The 20,123-nt window shown below is 42.0% G+C and overlaps 1 protein-coding gene across 3 annotated transcripts in view; it reads right to left on the bottom strand.

Annotated features, from left to right (window-relative positions):
- ATP2B1 (ATPase plasma membrane Ca2+ transporting 1) overlaps nt 1–20,123 on the bottom strand; it is a 124,749-nt gene that overhangs the window by 60,163 nt on the left and 44,463 nt on the right. For 2 of the 3 annotated variants that reach the window (XM_021091181.2, XM_085024790.1), the window contains exon 1: nt 8,072–8,474. In XM_021091181.2, the coding sequence (XP_020946840.1) occupies nt 8,072–8,279 (208 nt within the window). In that variant the 5' untranslated portion in view covers nt 8,280–8,474. 3 annotated transcript variants of the gene reach the window in all.

Raw genomic sequence — 20,123 nt, 5'->3', positions numbered from 1 at the left:
TAAGTGGAAACCATGAGTAGAGATAACTTCTTCCAGGAGTGTGATGCACGGTAGAGAAATAAAGCAGCAAAAGTGAAAAATGAAGCAGGAAAAAGATGACTTAAAATGTGGGGGGCACCCCTTGCTGTACAGTGGGAAAATAAAAAAAAAAATGTGGGGGGTCTTGGGAGTTCCCCTTGTGACTCAGCAGTAGCAAACGCAACTAATATCCACGAGGATGCGGGTTCCATCCCTGTCCTGGCTCGGTGGGTCGGGGATCTGGTGCCGGGAACTGCAGGTGGAGGTCGCAAATGCGGCTTGGATCCTGTGCTGCTGTGGTGTAGGCCAGCAGCTCTGATTAGATCCTTACCCTGGGAATTCCAAACGCCGTGGGTATGGCACGAAAAAGATTTTTTAAAAGACGTATGACAGATATTAAGGCAAATTATTTAGCGATGGCAATGATCAACTAGAAAGGACCATAATGCTGATACCGGAGACACAGGCTAATTAACCCAGAGCAAAGCCAGAGGAAACGAAATCCAGGGCGTGAGTGTAGGAAGCGGCTTCCACTGCGAGGAGGGAGAAAGCAAAGTCTAGACCGAAGAGAAAGGTAAGCTGCTGGACCTGGTAATGAGACTACACGGCCCTAGTTTTAAAAAGAGAGGATATGTGGTATCTAATCATTATGAATAGCTAATGAATAAATATAATGAGAAACCTTCTGCCTAGTCCTGCGGGCTCACTTGGCTGTAGTGCAGTAGCAGTGAGGCCAAGGGCATGTGTGGCATTGATCTCTTTGTGGCCCAGTTAGCCTCCCAAAAATAAAACATTCAAAAACCATCAAAAGCGGCCTCAGAACATCTGCTTTTAGGGTCTGGATCCACCATTCTATAAATAGATGAGTGGTTCAAGAGAATTGTCTTTACATTTGAAAGGGACACATCATGGGGTAAAATGCAAATTCTACCCATAGCTTGATGTTTCACCAAAAAACGTAGCACTCCAACTGCTGGGGCTAATAAAATCATGTCTTAATTTAGGAAATCAAGAGGGGAGAGCACCAGATTAGAGAAGCACGCAGTTTAAGTGAAAATCTTGGCTGCCGCACAGCACATCCTAGAGTCTTACCAACTTCTGTACTTGCAATGTCAGTCTCGGGGCGGGGGGGGGCAGTGCTGGTGGGAGCAGCAAGCCTGAGTTCTTTGAGTAGGGGCCACAGGAAAACATGCACAGCAAGAAAGTACGTGAAAATGTGTGTTTGTGTGCATTCTTCTTGAAAAACAGACTAACACTCTGATCCGATGCTCAATTTCAAAACAGGACGTGACTCCCTCCCAAATGTAAGAGTCACTGTCTAAAGTCAAACCTAGGCCTTCGCCCCTGAATGCCAACCAGGGGCCGCATATGGTGACAGGCATAAGCATACAAAGGGAAATGAGTCAGAGAGGATGCCCTTCTCTGGCACCTGCCTTCAAGGAACTCATTTGGTGGGGCAGACTGACACGTCATCAGCGGGTCACAACCCAGCGTGTTGGGTGTAATGGTGGGTGGTGAGCATGTCCATGGAAGTCAACAAAGGGAGCGAGAATCCACATTTAGGGAGCTGGGGCGGGTAAGGGACTCCTAAGACAGCAAACTTGAGATCTCAGGAACGAGCAAGAGATCAAGTCCCAGGAAGGGTGAGGCAGAGTGTTTTGGGTGAGAGATCAGTTTGTAGCAGGATCAGAAACAAGAGTGAGCGTGGCACAAAAGTAGTTAGGAAAACTGAAAATTTAGCTATGCCTCAAAACACTGAGCAGGAGAGTTGGAAAGAAGAGATGAGAGAGGTAAGCATGAGCCAGACCCCGAAGAGATGTGCTCACCTGGTGAGAAGTCCAGAGTTCCGTCTAAGGGCCGTGCGAAACCACGGCCGCCTCTAAGCAGGAGAGTGACAGACAGAGTGAAGGGAGACAGGAAAAGACACCAGTTAGTATGCTGTTACCTGAATTATGCAAGAGAAAGACAGTGACCTCAACCAGGGTGGTGGGGAGGCAGAGAAGCAGATACCCTTGAGTTCAGAGACAGGCGTTAGAATTTCCATGTCGTATGGACCCAGGGCGTGAGAATAGGCCAAAGATTCCTATCAGAGTCAAGACCACCTACCAAGGTGAAAGACAGGGCCCCTGGAAGAGGGAAAAGGAAAGGATGCTTTGGAGAGGCTGAGAAAATGAAGTTGTCTAAAAGCCACTGAGCTTTCAGGCCCCAAACCTGGGAGAAAAGCCTGGACTGGAGCCACAGATGTCAGAGTCAGATGTGAGGTCTCAGAAGCGGAGGCATCACCCAGGGAGAAGGCGGAGATGAAGAGAAAGGAACCCAGGGCCTGCCGACGTCTAAAGGAAAGCACGGGAGGCTGATGAAAATGGTCAGACAGGAGGAGAGCAGACCCTCAGAGTGTGACGTCATGAAAGCAGAAGAGAATGCTTTGAGACGGAAATATGTCTTTCGAACTCAGAACACCGAACTTGAAAAAAACTAAAGCCATGCTACTGCAGGCTAGATCAAATACCACTTTAAAAGATCATACACATGCTAGAAAGTTTGAAAAGTAGTATTACAATTATTTTCAAAAAATTCATAAGCAGTGAAAACTGGTGACCTGAGCAGGTATTAAATTAAATGTATAATTCTCTATTATAGCAGGAGAAAACTTTCTAGAACAAGGTCACACAGGATCATCAACAAAAAACCCTCATTAGGAACTGTTTATAAGTATTAAAAAATACATGGCTGGCACACTCCGGCCAAGAAAATCCTGGTCAAATGCCTGAAAAGGCTGTGCCAACCTGTGTGGCCAGACACATACGTCCGGGCATTACAGTGTTCTTGCACTGTGATGATTTATGAGTCAATAATGATTTATCCTGGGCAAAAGGCCCATTTCTTTAGAGTTAAGCATGTATTTCCATGTGTGACTGTCAGTCTAATGATATTACCCCATGAAGACATGGCCAAAGCACACCATTACCAACAGCCTTACTACCAGCAAGTGCAAATATAAACTCCCATCTGAAACCTTTTGGAAACATTCGTCAGCCAGGGACAACTGCTGTTGACTCTACCCTGCTTCCTACCACAGGCGACTTCTGTTTCTCTCCTACCACTGTTTCCTTACTTCCTTTTGGTTCCCCTTTTCTACCTAATTTTAACAACTAGCACTTAAATAGCCTAGTGTCTCATTCGTTTCCAGGCCCTTTACAAATCCACTGAAGTTACACCTCTAACAGATACCACTCAGGACACCTGTCTTTAGTGTTTATGCTTAATACAGTTCCACGACTAAGAGGCATGATACGAGGGCTAGAGATCTGCATTCTTAGTCAGCATCCAATAGAAAATACAATACAGATAGCATGGGAACATATTAAGATGGAAAAGATAATGAAGAGCGAGTATAAAAAGAAAAAGATCAAAAAATATAGTTTAGAACAGAAATAAGAAAGTTAATTAGAAAACCATACAGAAGAAAATCTGTGATGGCCATTTTACATAGTGAGGCTATCATAAGGTTATTTTGGCATAAAAGTACATTCTTGGATTCTGAGGCCTATTCTGTTTGCTCTCTGATAAAACGAAACATATGAAGCAACAAGTCGCCATTCCAGCCAACCCTGCAGTGTATAGTTCTGATTCTTTTAAGAGTAAAGGTAATTAATCAGAACCACTAGAAACCTTTTCATATGAAAATCCCATTTGGTTCAAAACACCTCCTGTTGATCAGTACATGTACGGAATGCTTCAAATCAAGGTAAAGGACTAGTGTGCTAGAAAACAAGCAAGAAATTAGAAGGCCAAATGAGGAAACACAAATACAACTTCCTGAGTAGGGCATATTTTAAAGACTGGCTGCTAAACGGAAACTGAAACACCCATTCCCCCTGCCCCCCTCTCCCCCCGTGTGATTCCTGCCATCACAAAAACACTACTGCAAAGAGAGAACATAGGAACTTCTTTCTCAATATCTCAACTCTTTTGCAAGCTGAGTGAGATGAATTTTTGTAACAGGCAATGCATGACAGTAGTTAAAAAGCACGTTCTCTGTAGCTGGAATGTCTAGGTTTGAATCCCTGCTCTGGGCTTATAAGCTGTGAGATGTTGGGTAAATCACTTAACCTTTCTGCGCTGTGGGTTCTTTGGCTGTGAAAATAGGATGAGGCTGTTGTGAGGATAAAATAAGTTAACATCTGTCTGTGTTAATTACTGATCTCTAATCAGTGTTACTTAGCATTTTTGTTGTTGTTCTTAAGAAACACCTTGAATTGTTCCTCCAGACTTGAGAGCAATTTAATCCCACCACCCTAATACCTCGGATTTCCCTTGAGAGCAATCTAATCCCACCACCCCAATACCTGGGATTTCCCTTGAGAGCAATCTAATCCCACCACCCCAATACCTCGGATTTCCCTTTCCCACTCATTTCTCTCATAGGCATGTATCACTAACACATCTCATTTAACGTGTCCTGTGAACTTGTCTCCCCCATGTGAAAACACGGCAGGCAGTTTTGTTTCTTTCATAGATGTATATGCTCAGAGCCTAGGAAAGTGCCAGTTAGGAGACAGTATCTCAGCAATTCTAGAACACACATATTCTTAGCCTTTTTTTTTTTTTCTTTTCTAGGGCCTCACCCTTAACGTATGGAGGTTCCCAGGCTGGGGGTCAAATCAGACCTGCAGCCACGGGCCTACACCACAGCCACAGCAATGCAGGATCCGAGCCATGTCTGAGATCTACACCACAGCTCCCGGCAACGCCGGATCCTTAACCCACTGAGCGAGGCCCAGGATCAAACCTGCATCCTCCTGGATAATAGTTGGGTTCGTTAACCACTGAGCCACAACGGGAACACCTTCTCTGTAACTGGGATGTAACTTAACTACATACTTAAAATCACCCAAAATTACAACTGCCAACACTAATTATTTTTTAAGGATGTATATAAAATATATGATAATTAACAACCTAAATCTGATGAAAGATTGTCTATGTCAAAGAATGAAATAATGAAGGAAGGAAATAAAGGGTCAGATAAACTTCAGTTTTATCTAACTAAAATTCAGGTACTTTGAAAAATCACTTTTATCTCACTTGCCAGACTATTAGCAGGTTGTACTAACAAAAGGCTCCTTATCATCTAGATCCTTTTATTTGGGCATGCCAACTCCTGGCCGACTACTCCCAGTGAGGAGTCAATTGTTATAATTTGCCTAGTTACCGTTAGCTTTCTGAGTGAATTATTTCTATATTAAACCAGAACTATTTCTTTGGAAATGACATTCCTGTGATGGTCACCGCTGTTTTATTTATTCTTATAAGAATTATAAACACAGAAAAAAGCTTTTAATATTTTTTCACGTTCTTTAGAAGAATAATTCAAAATGACAAACTACATATGAACAGGAAAGACAAGAGTTTGTACAAATTTTGACAGAGGGAGTTCCCGTCGTGGTGCAGTGGAAACGAATCCGTCTAGGAACCATGAGGTTGTGGGTTTGATCCCTGGCCTTGCTCAGTGGGTGAAGGATCCAGTGTGGCTGTGAGCTGTGGTGTAGGTTGCAGATGCGGCTCAGATCCTGCGTTGCTGTGGCTGTGGTGTAGGCCGGCGGCTACAGCTCGGATTTGACCCCTACCCTGGGAACCTCCACATGCCACAGGTGTGTCTCTTTAAAAAAAAAAAAAAGCAAAAAAAGAAAAATTTTGACAGAAAGTAAATTTACAATACTAGGAAGAAGATGAGCAAGAAGCTTCTAATCAAAGAGGGGGAGATGGCATACACTTGTAACACAAAGCAGCAATGTTACACATATAATTTTAAGTGTTAGGTGATTATTTCTAGAGATTGGCCACGATTTCCACCAGGTGGTAAAAGAGGTACATAGCTATCCCCTCCCCTTGCCAAACTTTAAAAACTATGGTACTAGGTACAAAATTTTCAGTTAACTAAAATTTTCAGTTAACTAAAATTTTCAGTCACTAATGAAACCAAAATCAACCTCAGGAGTACTGCCCAAAATAACAGCACAAAAGGAACCGCAATGCAAATGAAAGAGAAATCGCACCCATTAAACATGAGAACATAGCATGGAGGGTTTCTCAGTGATGACAAGGGAACACTTCTGATTAACTAACAGCAGGGAAATAGGAAGACATGGTTGGGGGAAGTGCAGTGAAGTGCAGGCTTTGAAGTGAAGTTCAATATTGCTGTTATAAACAAGCTATGTTGTTCTATTGAGGGTTTGTTTTTTAATATTAATGTTTCCCATCAACTTGGTGATCTCGAAACACCCAACAATTAGATCCTAGATTAAATGTAGTACACATACATATGGCTGAATTGATGAATCTACCAACTGAGAAAAGCATATTAATGTGTAAATCTCTCAAGTTATAATAGAAAGTTAGCTAATATTTTAAAGTAGATCTGCATAATGAATAAGCTCCAAATTTTGTCAAATTACATCTGTTCAAGTCCATGGGTCTGCTCCTGTTCCCTGAATTTAAGCAGCAGAGGCCCCAGCTCCTAAAATGGTCTAGCGTATTTAAGATATAACTGACTAGTCCATGATTCTAGTGTTTCTGACTAGAGGAAAAGATCCAGACAAACTGCAAGACTTTATAGAAAAACAACAACATAATGCAGGTGCTCTGAGGAAGCCCTTTTAGGATTCATCTGAATATCACCATCAGCCTCCTCAAGATCATGCCACCTCAGAAAAATTAAGGTGCCTATCTACCATCAAAACAATGAGCAATCCACACAGAATTATATGAAGGTTTCAAACAATCTTTAAGTGTGATTTAAAAAATTTTTAACAACTTTCAGAGTTCCTGTTGTGGCAGAGCGGAAATGAATCCAAATAGTAACCATGAGGTTGTGGGTTCAATCCCTGGCCTCGCTCAGTGGGTTAAGGATCCAGCGTTGCTGTGAGCTGGGGTGTATGTCACAGGTGAGGCTCAAATCCCCAGTTGCTGAGCCTGTGTGAGGCCAGCAGCTGCAGCTCTGATTTGACCCCTAGCCTGGGAACCTCCATATGCTGCGGATGCAGCCCTAAAAAGCAAAAAATAAATAAATAAAATAGAATTTTTTAACAACTTTGGAAATAACTTTTTGCTATGACCTTAAAATTTATCATAAGCAGAGGCATAGCATACAATGTTTCAGGAAAAACGTTAAGAAAAACAGTGAAGCATGATTTCTCTAGAACTGGCTTTGGGATAAACACCAGCATCTCTTAAACTTTAACATTAATATTACTTCATCCCCTTATCCAAATAATTTATATTCACCAAACATTCATCCTCAGGTACCCTTCCCGCCTCCTTTGCAATTTCAGAAATGCCTTCCCCAAACTTCCTAACCTGACTTTTATATTCAACATGATCAAGGTACAAAAAAGGTCACCCTTTCAAACCATTTCAAAGATCATAACAACGAACTTATAATGAATGTTTTTCTGATTCTCAAAAAGAGATTTACTAATAGAATCAAGAACTGTGAACCAAAGGCTTCTCTGAACACAGGCAAACAATATAATTCTAAGACTGAAAGCTATTTTTAATCAAAGGAAATGTCTGATAAATAAAAATTGCCATCTGATCTACCCCCCTTGTCTGGTACCTTCTGCACTCATTGTTAAAGTCTAGGTTTAAAAAAAAAAAAACACTGGGTTTTCATTGGCAACAGCTCACCCTTTTTAGTCGGCTGGCACAATGAAGGATAGCAAACAGGGTTCATTTCCACTGAAACCCCCGTGAACTACCAAGCCTGGTTCCTTGTGCAAATTATAAACAAGAATACCGTGCTATTGTAAACAAGCAGTAATGTGTGCCAGAGGATAAAGTATTTCCTCTCACCAACTTGAAATGTATAAATTAATTTGCAACATTGTTCTTGATTTCAAGTCACTTTGTACCAATCTGAGAGCTAGTCCATCTTGTTTTACAAAAAATATGACAACCAAACAACAGCCAAGACAATCTAAACATGCTTATTCACGAGCGAATTACAGCATTTACTGTACAATGTATGAAGAACGAGTGGCGTAAAACGCACCTTCCACGGGAGATGTTTTTAACCTGGTGCAGATTCCATAGACGTCGCCGTAGCTTTCCTGTATTTTTCGCAACGCGTCCGTCGACCTGAGCTCCATGAGAGCGCGCAGCTCCGCGAGGGTAATTCCAAAGTCTCCGTCATGATTGGCCTCCTTCAAGGAGTTTTTCACTCCACCATAGGCAACCGAGTTGTTTGCCATGTCGCCCATCACAAGTATAATTTATCAGGAGGAAAATGTTTCCCAAAAGACTCTAATTTTCACTTGACAGTATTTCCAAGATGAAAATCTTTTAAATATGAAAATCTTTCTTAAACCAAACACTCATTGTTTGACTTCGTCAAGCAGCATCAGCAGCATTTCCCAGGGAAGTATCTTGGCCTCTGACCCATGACTAGTTTCTTCCTCTCAGTCATGAGATGTACACATCTGTAAGAAGGAAATTTTAACGTCAGTAAAATCCATCTGACAGTGTTATGCGCATGAACATACCTTCTAAAGGCGGCTAATCACAGTACATTATTTGGTTGCAAAAATATTTTTTACTGTGGTCTCAGGCCCTTAAAAGGCTTTGCATGATAAAAGGTCTAAGTATAGCTTCTAAATACAATTGTATATCAAGAGACATTAGATTTCACCACTATTAAATCAAACTGTGTTTCGCATGATGTATCAGTATAATTAATAGTTATCATTAAGTGCTTTAGGTTCCAAGCACTACGTTAGTTGCTTTAAATTCATTCTCTCATTTAATCACCACAGTTTAATCCCATGAGGTATTATTACTCCTTGCTCTAAGCCTCAGCAAACTCGAGGCGTTTCTACACAGTTAGCAAATGCCTGATGTGAGTAAGCTGGGACGTCTCCAAGCCCATGTTCCTTCAAATAGACTGTTCCGTTTCTCCAAATCCTTCCTCTAGACCAGCTCCTGAAAGGGGAAAGAGCACAACGAACCTTCTCACATGCTTCCCTACAGTCCTCCTTGGCCACTCTGTGGTGGCAGCGTCTTTTCACTTCCTAACACTATCTCACACCATGGTTTCTGGCGCATGTCACCACCCTGGGTCTTCCCTGACCAGCTCTCCAAAGATATTCTCTAACCTGTAGTCCCTCTTGACTGTTACTCTATTTTCTTTGCTGGCCCTTGGTATGACCTGAAAGTATCTTGTTTATTTATTTGTTTGTTGTCTCCCTCCACCTATAATATGAGCTATGAACACCAGGCATAGGTTTGTCCATTTCTACATCCTGAGAACCTAGAACTGTGCCACACTCATGGCAGACATTCACTAAGAGTGTCAAAAACTGGTGAATGCATCACTTTCATTTACTTCACAATATGGGCTGTTGAATCCGTGAATGTGGAGCCCACAGACAGAGAGTCGACAGTAAGAGACCTAGCGTCTGTGGATTGGGGGGTCCTGGGAGTGGGGTTGGGTCCTAGAACCAATGCCCTGCAGATATCAGGGGACAGATGCACGTTAAAGTTCTCCTCTAAACCACCTCAACATGAACTCTCAACGCTTCCTTCTCAACATGTGTCCTTTAAACTCTCACCTCAAAGTCAACACGCCTACCGCTGGATTCATATTTTCCCCTAATTAGAAAGCTCCCTCCCCCAACTATCATTATCTCCACCATCTGGGCTTGAGCTCTTAACTCATCTGTGAGTGGGTCCACCCCAGCTCCAGGGAGTTAAGAGAGTCAACGCTTCCTCCGAAAAGCCCACAGAGAGCCCCTTTCCTCCTCAGCTTCAGGTGCCCTAGGCAAATGATCATCCCTACCCTCGAGAGCCTCGCTCTCAGTCCATCAGCTCCTCCACCCAATCCTTTCTACGTTGTGCGGCTACGTTTACTTGTTTAACTAGGCATCGAGCCACGACATCGAAACCTATAGGGTGAAAGCACAGTCGTACTGCTCATCCCTGTCTGGCATTCAAGCCTAAGTTCTGTGTGACCCACTCAACCTCTCTCCCGCCCCAGATGCCCCACATCTAATGACGGCTTGGTGATGAGGAACTAGAAATGATTACTTGCAAGTGCGATTGATCTTTAGCGATGAAATCCTTACAGTGCTGTTTGCAAATCACGGTATACGTTTCTCCTAGTTCAATACCCATCAAGAGTGCCTAGAGGACTTGCTAAAATACAGACTGCTAGGGCCCCACCTCCAGAGGCTGAAGAGGATTAGAGTAGGCTCCATAATCTGCTTTTCTAACAAATTCTCAGGGGATAGTGATGCTATCAGTTCAGAGAGCACAATATGAGAACCACTGGAGAAGAAACAGGCTAAAAATTTTTGCATTTATACTGGCTGCTTGAAGATGGCTGCTGGAAGAAACGTTTGCTTGCCTTGGTTCAGATTTACAAGGATGTGAGAGTTATGAATTCTGTAAGACACCTTCTTCCACTGCCTGCTTCCTCCCACTACACAAATCCTTATACTTGCCCACTTATTACCAATTTTACTATCTCCTTGGCAAAGCAGGTTCCTACTCACATATCAATTATTATAATAACCCAACTTCAAAAAGGGTGCGATGGTTATTGGATCATCTCTGTTTTCATACCCCAAATTTCTTGGCATCTGAACGTCACACCAACCCTAAAATAAACTCCTAGTATTAATTTAAGAGAGAAAATAGTTAAGATTCATTAGTCTATGTGCTGGGGACATCTATGTCATCATTCCTCTGGTTTTCACAAAGAGGAATTTTCCTTAACAATTAATTCCTGGCCTCCTCCTGAGGTGAAATGAGCTGCTGGGCAGATTTTGTGGAGAAAACCTAGACAGGTAGCTGCCTCACCTTCCTGGCTTCTTTTGTGAGCCAGCTGTCTGCAAGACTCAAGCATTCTGGTCTGAGTTATTAGGGGCAGACCCCAGGTAAAAAAGCCTAGCATCCTAAATGTCTAGGGTGGGGATAAATACCTGTTCAGTTCTGGGTTCAATATTAGAACCTCATCATTGTCACACAAAAACGAAGTCCTTTATTTCAGCTTTTGTTAGTAATAAAACTAATATTTTTACTTCAATGTGACAGTATTTGCCTTTTCTCTTGACAGAATTCAAGCAGGAGGGAAGGGTGTTATTTGACTGCCCTTAAATTTCTCAGCAATGAGGACACAGAGCAAGGATCTGAACCTCTATTTGCAACTCAAAAGCCACGCTCCTTCCACTATACTGTCTCTGCTTTAAGTCCTCACATGTATTAGGCTGAAATGGAAGTATTTTGTAGGTTAAAAAAGTCAATACCAAGTGTACCAACTTATATAATAAAACAGAACTCAACAGACATTATACTGGATATTTGTCATTTGCCACCTCAGCATTCTCTCCCCCACAGCTCAGCAATGGCTTCGCTTTCTGCTGGGGGTCTGCCTTTTCCCAACTCTCCATGTGGTCCATTCCATATCCAAACAGTCCCCTGACCATAGTGATGATGGGTTCAGGGATGTGCATGTGAGTCAGCAAAGGCCGGAAGGTGGCCACGAGGCATCTGCTGAGACTCTGGAACAGAGACTTGTTTCTTTTTACTCAACTGGAATCTGAGAAGTGGAAAGCCTTTGAGAATGGATCTAAAAGGGAAGGAGGGAGGAAACATGCATGTCAGCACCCAACCAGTCAGGCCCCTTGGCCAATCACTGCCCATGAATTCCTTTTGGGGGTTCTTCTGTCACTTTGCAACCCACAGGGCTCTGATAAGGACACAACTACCAACCGTGTTGCCTCCCTACTGTTGAAACCAAGAGTCCAGGGAAAACCCCCAAATGCAGATGAGCCATGTTCCAAAAGTGAACTATCTGAACTGCCGAGTACCTACAACCTGCCTGTTGCTAGACTGTCTACAGCCTCTCTCCCACTGTTTTCCTCTCTACCCACTCATCACTCTTCTACCCACCTAACTAGTGGATGCCAAGGACATCAAAAAAGTTTTGCTTCTCACTTAGTAACCACAACATGACAACAGAGAGAGAGACATGCCATGCGGAACCGAGACACAACAGAAAGCAGAACATCTACTTGGCTTCTCATTGTTCACTAAAACATTTTGATCTTCCATTTGAAATGTTTATGAAGAAATGTTAAATGGAAGCCGAGGCTCCATAAGAAGGGAACTTTAAAGAAAACACACACTTAATCTATACAGGCCTATATAATTTATCCCAGAATCTCCAGATGACATCTCTGATCCAACCATGGTTGGTGATCTTTGAAGAATTATGTAAAAAGACAGAAGAGGCTTACGACTAGAGTTGGGCAAACAGAAATAGAGTCTTCAAAAAGAAGAAGAAGACGGATTTCAAATGACACAAGAATTTTACTGTGAATGGGCAGGGCCCCAAAAGAAAATAAAAGGATGACTATAAGGTCTTAGTATCAAGTGAAGTTCATGAAGAGACAGCTCTGCTAATATTATAATTCAATTCCTCCTTTCACAAGGTCACTTGACTTACAGATCATGGAAATGGTTATGTGGATATTATCTAGCCTTGACGATGATAACTCAACAAAAATACCACATATTAGAAACACCAAAATAAATACAGTGGAAAAGTTAAGTAAATTTTGGGATGAAATAGGGAACTGGATGAAATATGGAGCTCTAAAAATGATTATTAATATTACATAGTAACATGAGATTTCTGCAAGCAAGATAGAAAATACATGCTATAAGAAACAAGTGTCTTAGAATATGAGGAACAACCTAAAAGGTGTTTGGTTTTTCTTTTTGTCTTTTTAGGGCTGCACTTGCAGTATATAGCAGCTCCCAGGTAGGGGTCGAAATGGAGCTGTATCTGTGACCTACATTGCAGCTCATGGCACCGACAGATCCTTAACCCAGTGAGCAAGGCCAGGAATCAAACCAACATCTTCATGGATACTAGTCAGGGTGGTAATCTGCTGAGCCAGATGGGAACGCCCTACAAGGTGTTTTTATAATGCATTATTGGGTTCCTGATTCCTGACTGTTATATACTTTTGTTTGTGATGTGAAAACATAGAAGCTGTGTTTCCAATGAGTAGGTGACCTGAATCAAGGTGAGTCAGCGAGTATGGCAGATGACAGAATTGGGATCCAGAAAGACAGGTGGGGATGAAAAGCTAACTTTAATTGGTACAAAAGTATGGTCTTCTATATTTAATTCCCAAAACGTAACTGTACAAACGTGACATACAAGAAATACAACAGTATATAGTCAAAGACAAAGGTTCCGTTTACTCAAAGTTCTGTATATGCATTAACTTGATGTTAACTCACATGACATAAGTGCTTTTCCCTCCCACTCCCAAGCTGTCTCAGGTGTCTAACACCTGACCAAGGGAGTCAACAGACCTATGCTACTCTGCCTTGGATCAACACACCTGTAACATTTCAGGATCCTCTCTAAAACAGAGACACCCTAACGATGTACACAACCCTACATGTGTGAATACATGTCAAACAATGTGAGCTCAGCTGGCACCCAGTACACTGTAAATTCATGTTAGCTATTTTTATTGCTAAGCTTTTGAAACCTAGAGGGAAGGCAAACCCTAATGAGAACCTAACACAAGTGAAGCTCAGCTACACAGATAAAGCATATGATGACTGACTACATCGAAAAGACTAATGAACAAAACAGAGGCATCGACTTTTATCTGCATTACAGACAATAGGCCTACCAGAATTTGCATTGGTCAGGTCTGAGATCTGCACTGTAACAATTACTCAAACAGAATGGTGCAAGCAGAAAACCAATCCTGAAGAAGTGAAAGTAATTTAGTCAGGGGCGGGGGTGGGGGGGATATCTCATGAGAGCTATCTTCACACATCTGAAGGTCCACAGCGTGGACCCGTGAGTGGAGATATTCTGTGGCGAGTGGAGATATTCTGTGGCGAGTGGATATATTCTGTGGCGAGTGGATATATTCTGCGGTGAGTGGAGGACACAACTTGATCAACATGAAAGAAGCTAACAGGGAGATTTCTGGCTTAGGCAGAACTTAGTGAAAAGTTACTCCAAATTGGAACACATCTACATGATTAACAGTGTCCATGTGACTGGATCACAAGGTGCTCAGCTCTTGGTTACACTTTATTTCTGGATGTGCCTAACAGGGGGGTTTCTGGGTGCTATCAGCATCTGAACGGGTAAACTAAGTAAATCAGAGGGCCCCATCCAAGGCAGGTAGGCGTCATCCAGCCCAAAGAGGGCCTGGATAAAACTAAAGTGAAGAAACAGGAGTCCCACTCCTCTCTGCCTGGCGAGGGAGAAATCAGTCTTCCTCGGCCCTCAGACTGGGCACTACCCACGGGCTTCCCTGGTGCTCAGGCCTTCAGGCTCCAACTAAACCTTACCAGACTTCCTGGGTCCTTACTTTGCAGATGGCAGATCACAGGACTTCCCAATGTCCATAATGCCTGAGCAAATTCCCCGCAATAAAGCATTATATGTACAGATTTCTCACTGGCTCTGTTTCTCTGGAGAACCCTGACTCACCAAGGGTCCCTTGGTCCATCAGTCTCCCTACCTTTGGAGTTGATGGAGTTACATTCGAAGAAGGTACAGAAGAGAGCTCCATACCTGAAGAGAGCCCATGCCCTTTTGGTGACGATTTCATAGCCTTGACAAATCCATTCCTGTTTTAAAGGTAACCTCATCAGTCTAGGTACAGTAAGTATGTACACAGCTTCCTGGCCAGGACTCCACTGCCCACTCATTCTAATTTGTTTCGCTTTTGAAAATCAAGATCCTTTTAGGCAAGAGTACTTCAAAGACAACATACTCTCGACAAGAAAAATTACTCATTTCTGTATTAAGTGCATGAAACATACCATCTCATTTGAAGATCTGCTAATTGTAGACATAAGCTTAGAAAAGACATTTGATTAATTTCAACCCTAAATTTACACAAACTGGATGAAAATCAAAAGTAATTTATTTTTGTTAGAAACCACCTTTACAATTAAACTTTCATTAATCTCTTAAAATGTTCTCCGAGTCAATAGAGACTCCCAAGTAATACTGATTTTTTTTCCAAATCACTCCCAAATCAGGATGAAATTTCAAAACTGAAAGAAAAAGTTACCTTTCTAAATCTTTCTCTTTTAACTTTCTAATGTTTACAGATTCTATAACTACTTTAGCACACGAAGTTACTTCCAATTTCATATATTCTTTCCCAAGAAAATCCAAACAGTTCTCTTACAGTATTTACAATAAAATAATGTCTTCAAATTTTCATTCAAATACTGGAATAACATAAATGTTAAGCAAAATTTCTATTCACGAGGTCTACTGCAAGTCTCAGTAAATGTTTAAAAATTAAAAAAAAAAAAAAAAAGGTATTTACAAGGATTCCTAATCCACGATTGGTTCTACAGGAACACAAATTATGTATCTGCGGTTTAAGGGGAAAAAAATCTCAAAAGATAAAGACAGTTTATTTTCATTCACTTAATAAGAGAAAAATTGTAAAAGTTTCTAAATCAAACTAACAATAAAAATTTTAAAAACCACCATTCTGCTTAAAAAAAAAGATTACAAGGGAAAGAATCGTAGAATTTAACAGCTTTGAAAGGGATGCAGTAGAGCAAATCTACTTGTTCATTTTATAGTCACTGAAACCACTCACCATTATCTACTTCCAAAAACAATAAAGATGTTTATAATAAAAGAAAGCAAGCACTAAATGTTCACAAAAATCATTAAAAAGAAGAGTAAAAGATCGAAATTTAAATCATGGGATAAATCATAACAAGGTGTAGGTTTTAAGGAGGCTACTATGGGGGAATAACTGGCACTGCATTTCAAGGAAAAAAAAAAAGGACCCTGACACCCTGGCGGTGAGATACACCATCTGACTGACAAAAAGCTAAAAACAGTTTTGACTGCAGCCTTTCAAAAAATGAACACGCAAGAAATCGCCATTTTCTTAGGGTTGTTTTTTTTTTTTTCTTCTTTTAACACAAAAATTAATTCAAATTTCTTTTCAGACAGGTAGCTATGAGAAGAGGGATAACATCTTCACAGCTGCTTCTCCCTGTGGCTGCTGCAGGCATGTCACCCACAGTGGCACCCTCTCAGACAACAAGGCTTCCAGCCCCACCCTACTCCGCCAGCCACTACCAGTCACTCTCAGTCGCCACCGAAAAGTTCCCCATGGGGGCTGGACGGTATATCTAGGTCTACATTTAGGCCTGCTATATATTTATACCAAGCATTTATTTCAAGGCAAAAACCTCCTGTGTCTTATTTATCTTTCATCTCCTTATCTTAAGCAAGAGGTCCTATGCTCTTTGACTTCCTTACAGAGTCACTTCCTGCAGAAAAAAAATGACCTTATACTTGACTCACACCCTAAAATTGAGTCTTTCAACAGTTCAAACAACTTTAATAAGAAGTGATAAAAATGTACTGTAAATTGTTCAACATAGAAATATCAGCATGTAATATTTCCTGTAATGGAGGAAAGAGCAAATGGTCTCTCAGACATTTCCAGGAGGAGACACCGGAGGGGTGGGAAGTTTCTTTTACAAAATTTTGATACATTCAAATTATTCCAGTGAAACCCTCTGAAGAACCAAGGGGTTACTCAATTTGAATGTTACTCTGAAATCACATGAATCACGCTTTAAGTGGCTTAAAGAAAACATAACGCTTGCATAAAGAGTCGAAACACGATAAAGCTTGTTTGAACAAGCGAAAAGCCAATTTCTATCAGGTGAGTAAAGAATGATACACAAGATTAAATCCACCAAACAGGATGTGTTTCACAGAACTGACAAACAGAAAAGAAGCAGGGTCTATTATGCCTGACTTCCGAGTCTCAAAATACCACCACTGTGTCTGTGTTGGCAAAAATTCGTCTCACTGCCCTCAGTTGCGTCTTCACCAGACTTTCAGAGGCAGGGACCAAGCACAATACTTTAAAGGGCACCTTACAGCTGCTGCCAAGGATAACTTCAGAATGACCACTTTAGCAAATCTCTCGGAGCGGGAAGCGAGCAGAATGGAACAGAGTGGGCACCAGTTCGTTTTTTTCTTTCTTTTTTTTCCCCTGTGGCATATGGAAGTTCCCAGGCTAGGGGCCAAATCCGAGCTGCCGCTGCTGCCAGCCTACACCACAGCCACAGCCACGCCAAATCCAAGCCACATCGGTGACCCACACCGCAGCTTGCAGCAACACCAAATCCTTAACCCACCGAGCGAGGCCAGGAATAGAACCCGCCTCCTCACGGATACCAGTCGGGTTTTGCACCCACTGAGCCACAGCAGGACCTCCTAATGTGTTCTTCCGGTGCAGCTTTTAACATCGCCGCGGTTTGTTTACTTCTGTGTTCCCCAATGAACGGTGAACTCAAGGCAGGATTTGTGCCATTTTTATTTTTAACCCCTAGCACTGCCAGGAATACGGTAGGTGCTCAATGTTTATTCAATGAAAACACTCCTGTTTGAATCTTCCCTAAAAATCAATGTGAAAACAGGTTTTCTATTAGTAACCAATGCCAATTCAAACAGCAAAGCAGAACCGAACCTCCTAACCCTATGTTTAAAATAATATGCCAGGTGTTGAGCTTGAGAGACATTCAAGGAGTTTTTTAACCACCTTGGCATGCAAATATACAAACCTGCCTTTCAGTGCTTTAAGACAATGGAATTTAAATGATAATTCCAAATGAGTTCTATGGGGACAGCGACATGGTGGTGGTTTTTAACCGGGTCCTTGATCCTCGAGGCTATGAAAAGTAGTAACGCCAAGTTTCAATACTTCATAAAGGCAGCAAGAAATGATACATTCATCTGAGAAATAACGTTAGGATGACTCATGCTAAGTGAAAATTATGCCAAATCAATATAGTGATCAGGTTAGTAACCAGATCTAAACAACAAGTCTTACCCAGAGAAGGCTGTCGGGCAAGAAGACCCTCCGTCCGCATCTAGCTATCCTCCTCTTCAACGCGCCACTTCCGTTTTATCTCCAGCTCAGGGACCACCCCACGTCCACCCAGCTGCTGCTTTCTGCTGCACTGAAATTCCTCTTCAAGGTGACCACTCACCTCTCTTGTCCCTACACCTAATGGACACATTGCGTCCCTCTTATCTGACCTACTGGCAACCTTTCCTACTGTTCACCACGGCCTCCCTCTGGAAACGTTCTGCTGCCTTCATCTCCCTGATGCTTGACTCTGCTTCCCACCACAGTGCTGCGTTTTCCTTTTTCACCGCTTGTCCCTCTTCTTGAGTAATTATTCAAAGGAATCAGTGGGGAAGGACCGAGCGGCACTGGCATCCCGACCGTCACTGTGTCCATCTGTTTCTGGTTAGAGACCATAAGATCAGTTTATAGATAATAGTAAAAATTTACAATTTGCCTGTTTGTGCATTTACAAGGTTCGTTTTTTCCTATTTCTCTATTTCAGAATTTCACTATTCAATTAAAATGTTGAAACGACACGACAGCAGGCCGGCTCAGTCTAAGTGTGAATAAAACCACCCGGTTTCCTTACCTTAGCCCCAAACACAGCTCCTGTTCCCCATAGCCTTTAGTTGATAAAAAAAATATGTCAGCCCAAAGCAGAACAGGTTCTGTAAACTGGTGATTCATCCCCCTCCCCGGGGCTTTAAGACAATTACTCTTTTGATAGCTGTCATTTCCAGCGCAGATGACTTGCTCATGCCAACAAAGTACTTAATTAAGTGGAGCGCATGATAACATGTTAACGTAACTGATCCCAAACACAGCTACGTTGATTCACTACAGACATTCCTGTTTTACGGTCAAGCCAGTTGGAATCATCTTGTCCTCAACATTGCTCATGCCAGCATTTTTTTGGAAAGGTTGTCCTAACTACAAACCAGTGGTTCTCCAACTTCAGCATGCATGCATCTGAATCACCTACAGGGTTCCTTAAAACACAGACGGCTGGCAATCTCTGATCTCCCCCTCACACCCCAGGATTCAACGCAGTAGATCTGGGGTAGGGGACAAGAATTTACACCTTCTGGGAACCTCTCAAGCGATGGTGACACCGAATGCTGCTAGTCTGGAGAAACAACACTGTAGATAATAAGTACGCCCAAAAATGTGACTAAGGAACAAACTGCTGGATTACGCCTTAATCCAGAATTTCCTGACAACAATAGAGGTAAACCACTCATGGTTCTCTATTATGCTATGCTTTTATTTTTTGTCTTTTTAGGGCCGCACCTGTGGTATATGGAGGTTCTCAGGCCAGAGGTCTAATCGGAGCTGTAGCCGCTGGCCTACGCCACAGCCACACAGGATCTGAGCCGTGTCTGCAACCTACGCCACAGCTCACGGCAACGCCGAATCTTTAACCCACTGAGAGAGGCCAGGGATCGAACTGGCAACCTCATGGCTCCTAGTCGGATTGTTTCCACTGCGCCACGACAGAAACTCCTATTATGCTATTCTTAATCTGCACGAATAATTGAAAGAAGACCATATTCTAAAAATACGCTGTTACTTTGTTTTGACTTTTAATACCACGGATATTAACATACTGTACAAATACTGCAAACACTTCATTCCAAGAAGCGGGAAGCCATCTTCATTTTGAACAGACGTAAAATGATTTTAAACATCCAAACACATTACATTTTAACACATTCAGAATCTACCTTCTCCTGCTCTCCCTCCAAACAAAGTATTCTTTGTTTTCTCCATTGTTCTATTTAGGTGTTTTTAGAACTTTCATCCTAACAGTAATTGTTTTCTGGTAAAAGAAAGGCCTGTGAAAAGCTCAGAAATAAGCAATTTTATATAACCCAGGGCATCTTACCAACAAACCTAAGAACATATTCTACCTTCAGTTAACTAGGAGAAATGAATGTTCTATCATTTTCTAGTCTCACTGGCTCTGAGAATTTCAGCTATAGTCAAGAAAGAGATTTCTAAATTAAAACTGTTTTCTTCCTTCTGTTCAGGAGCTAGAAGGCAATACGAACACTGGAGTGTCACACCAGCTGCTCTATCGGCCTACTCAGTTCTTAAGAGCTTCTATCCTGTCAGTTCACAAGAACCTACACTTAAATGCGTAAGGAAACA

Source organism: Sus scrofa, chromosome 5, assembly GCF_054392235.1.
Source record: "Sus scrofa isolate SSC_HxYL_T2T_F1_AM1 chromosome 5, Sscrofa_HxYL_maternal_Yorkshire_Landrace_v2.0, whole genome shotgun sequence".
In the NCBI taxonomy this organism is placed as follows: domain Eukaryota; kingdom Metazoa; phylum Chordata; class Mammalia; order Artiodactyla; family Suidae; genus Sus; species Sus scrofa.
This window is presented reverse-complemented; position numbering and strand designations above follow the sequence as displayed.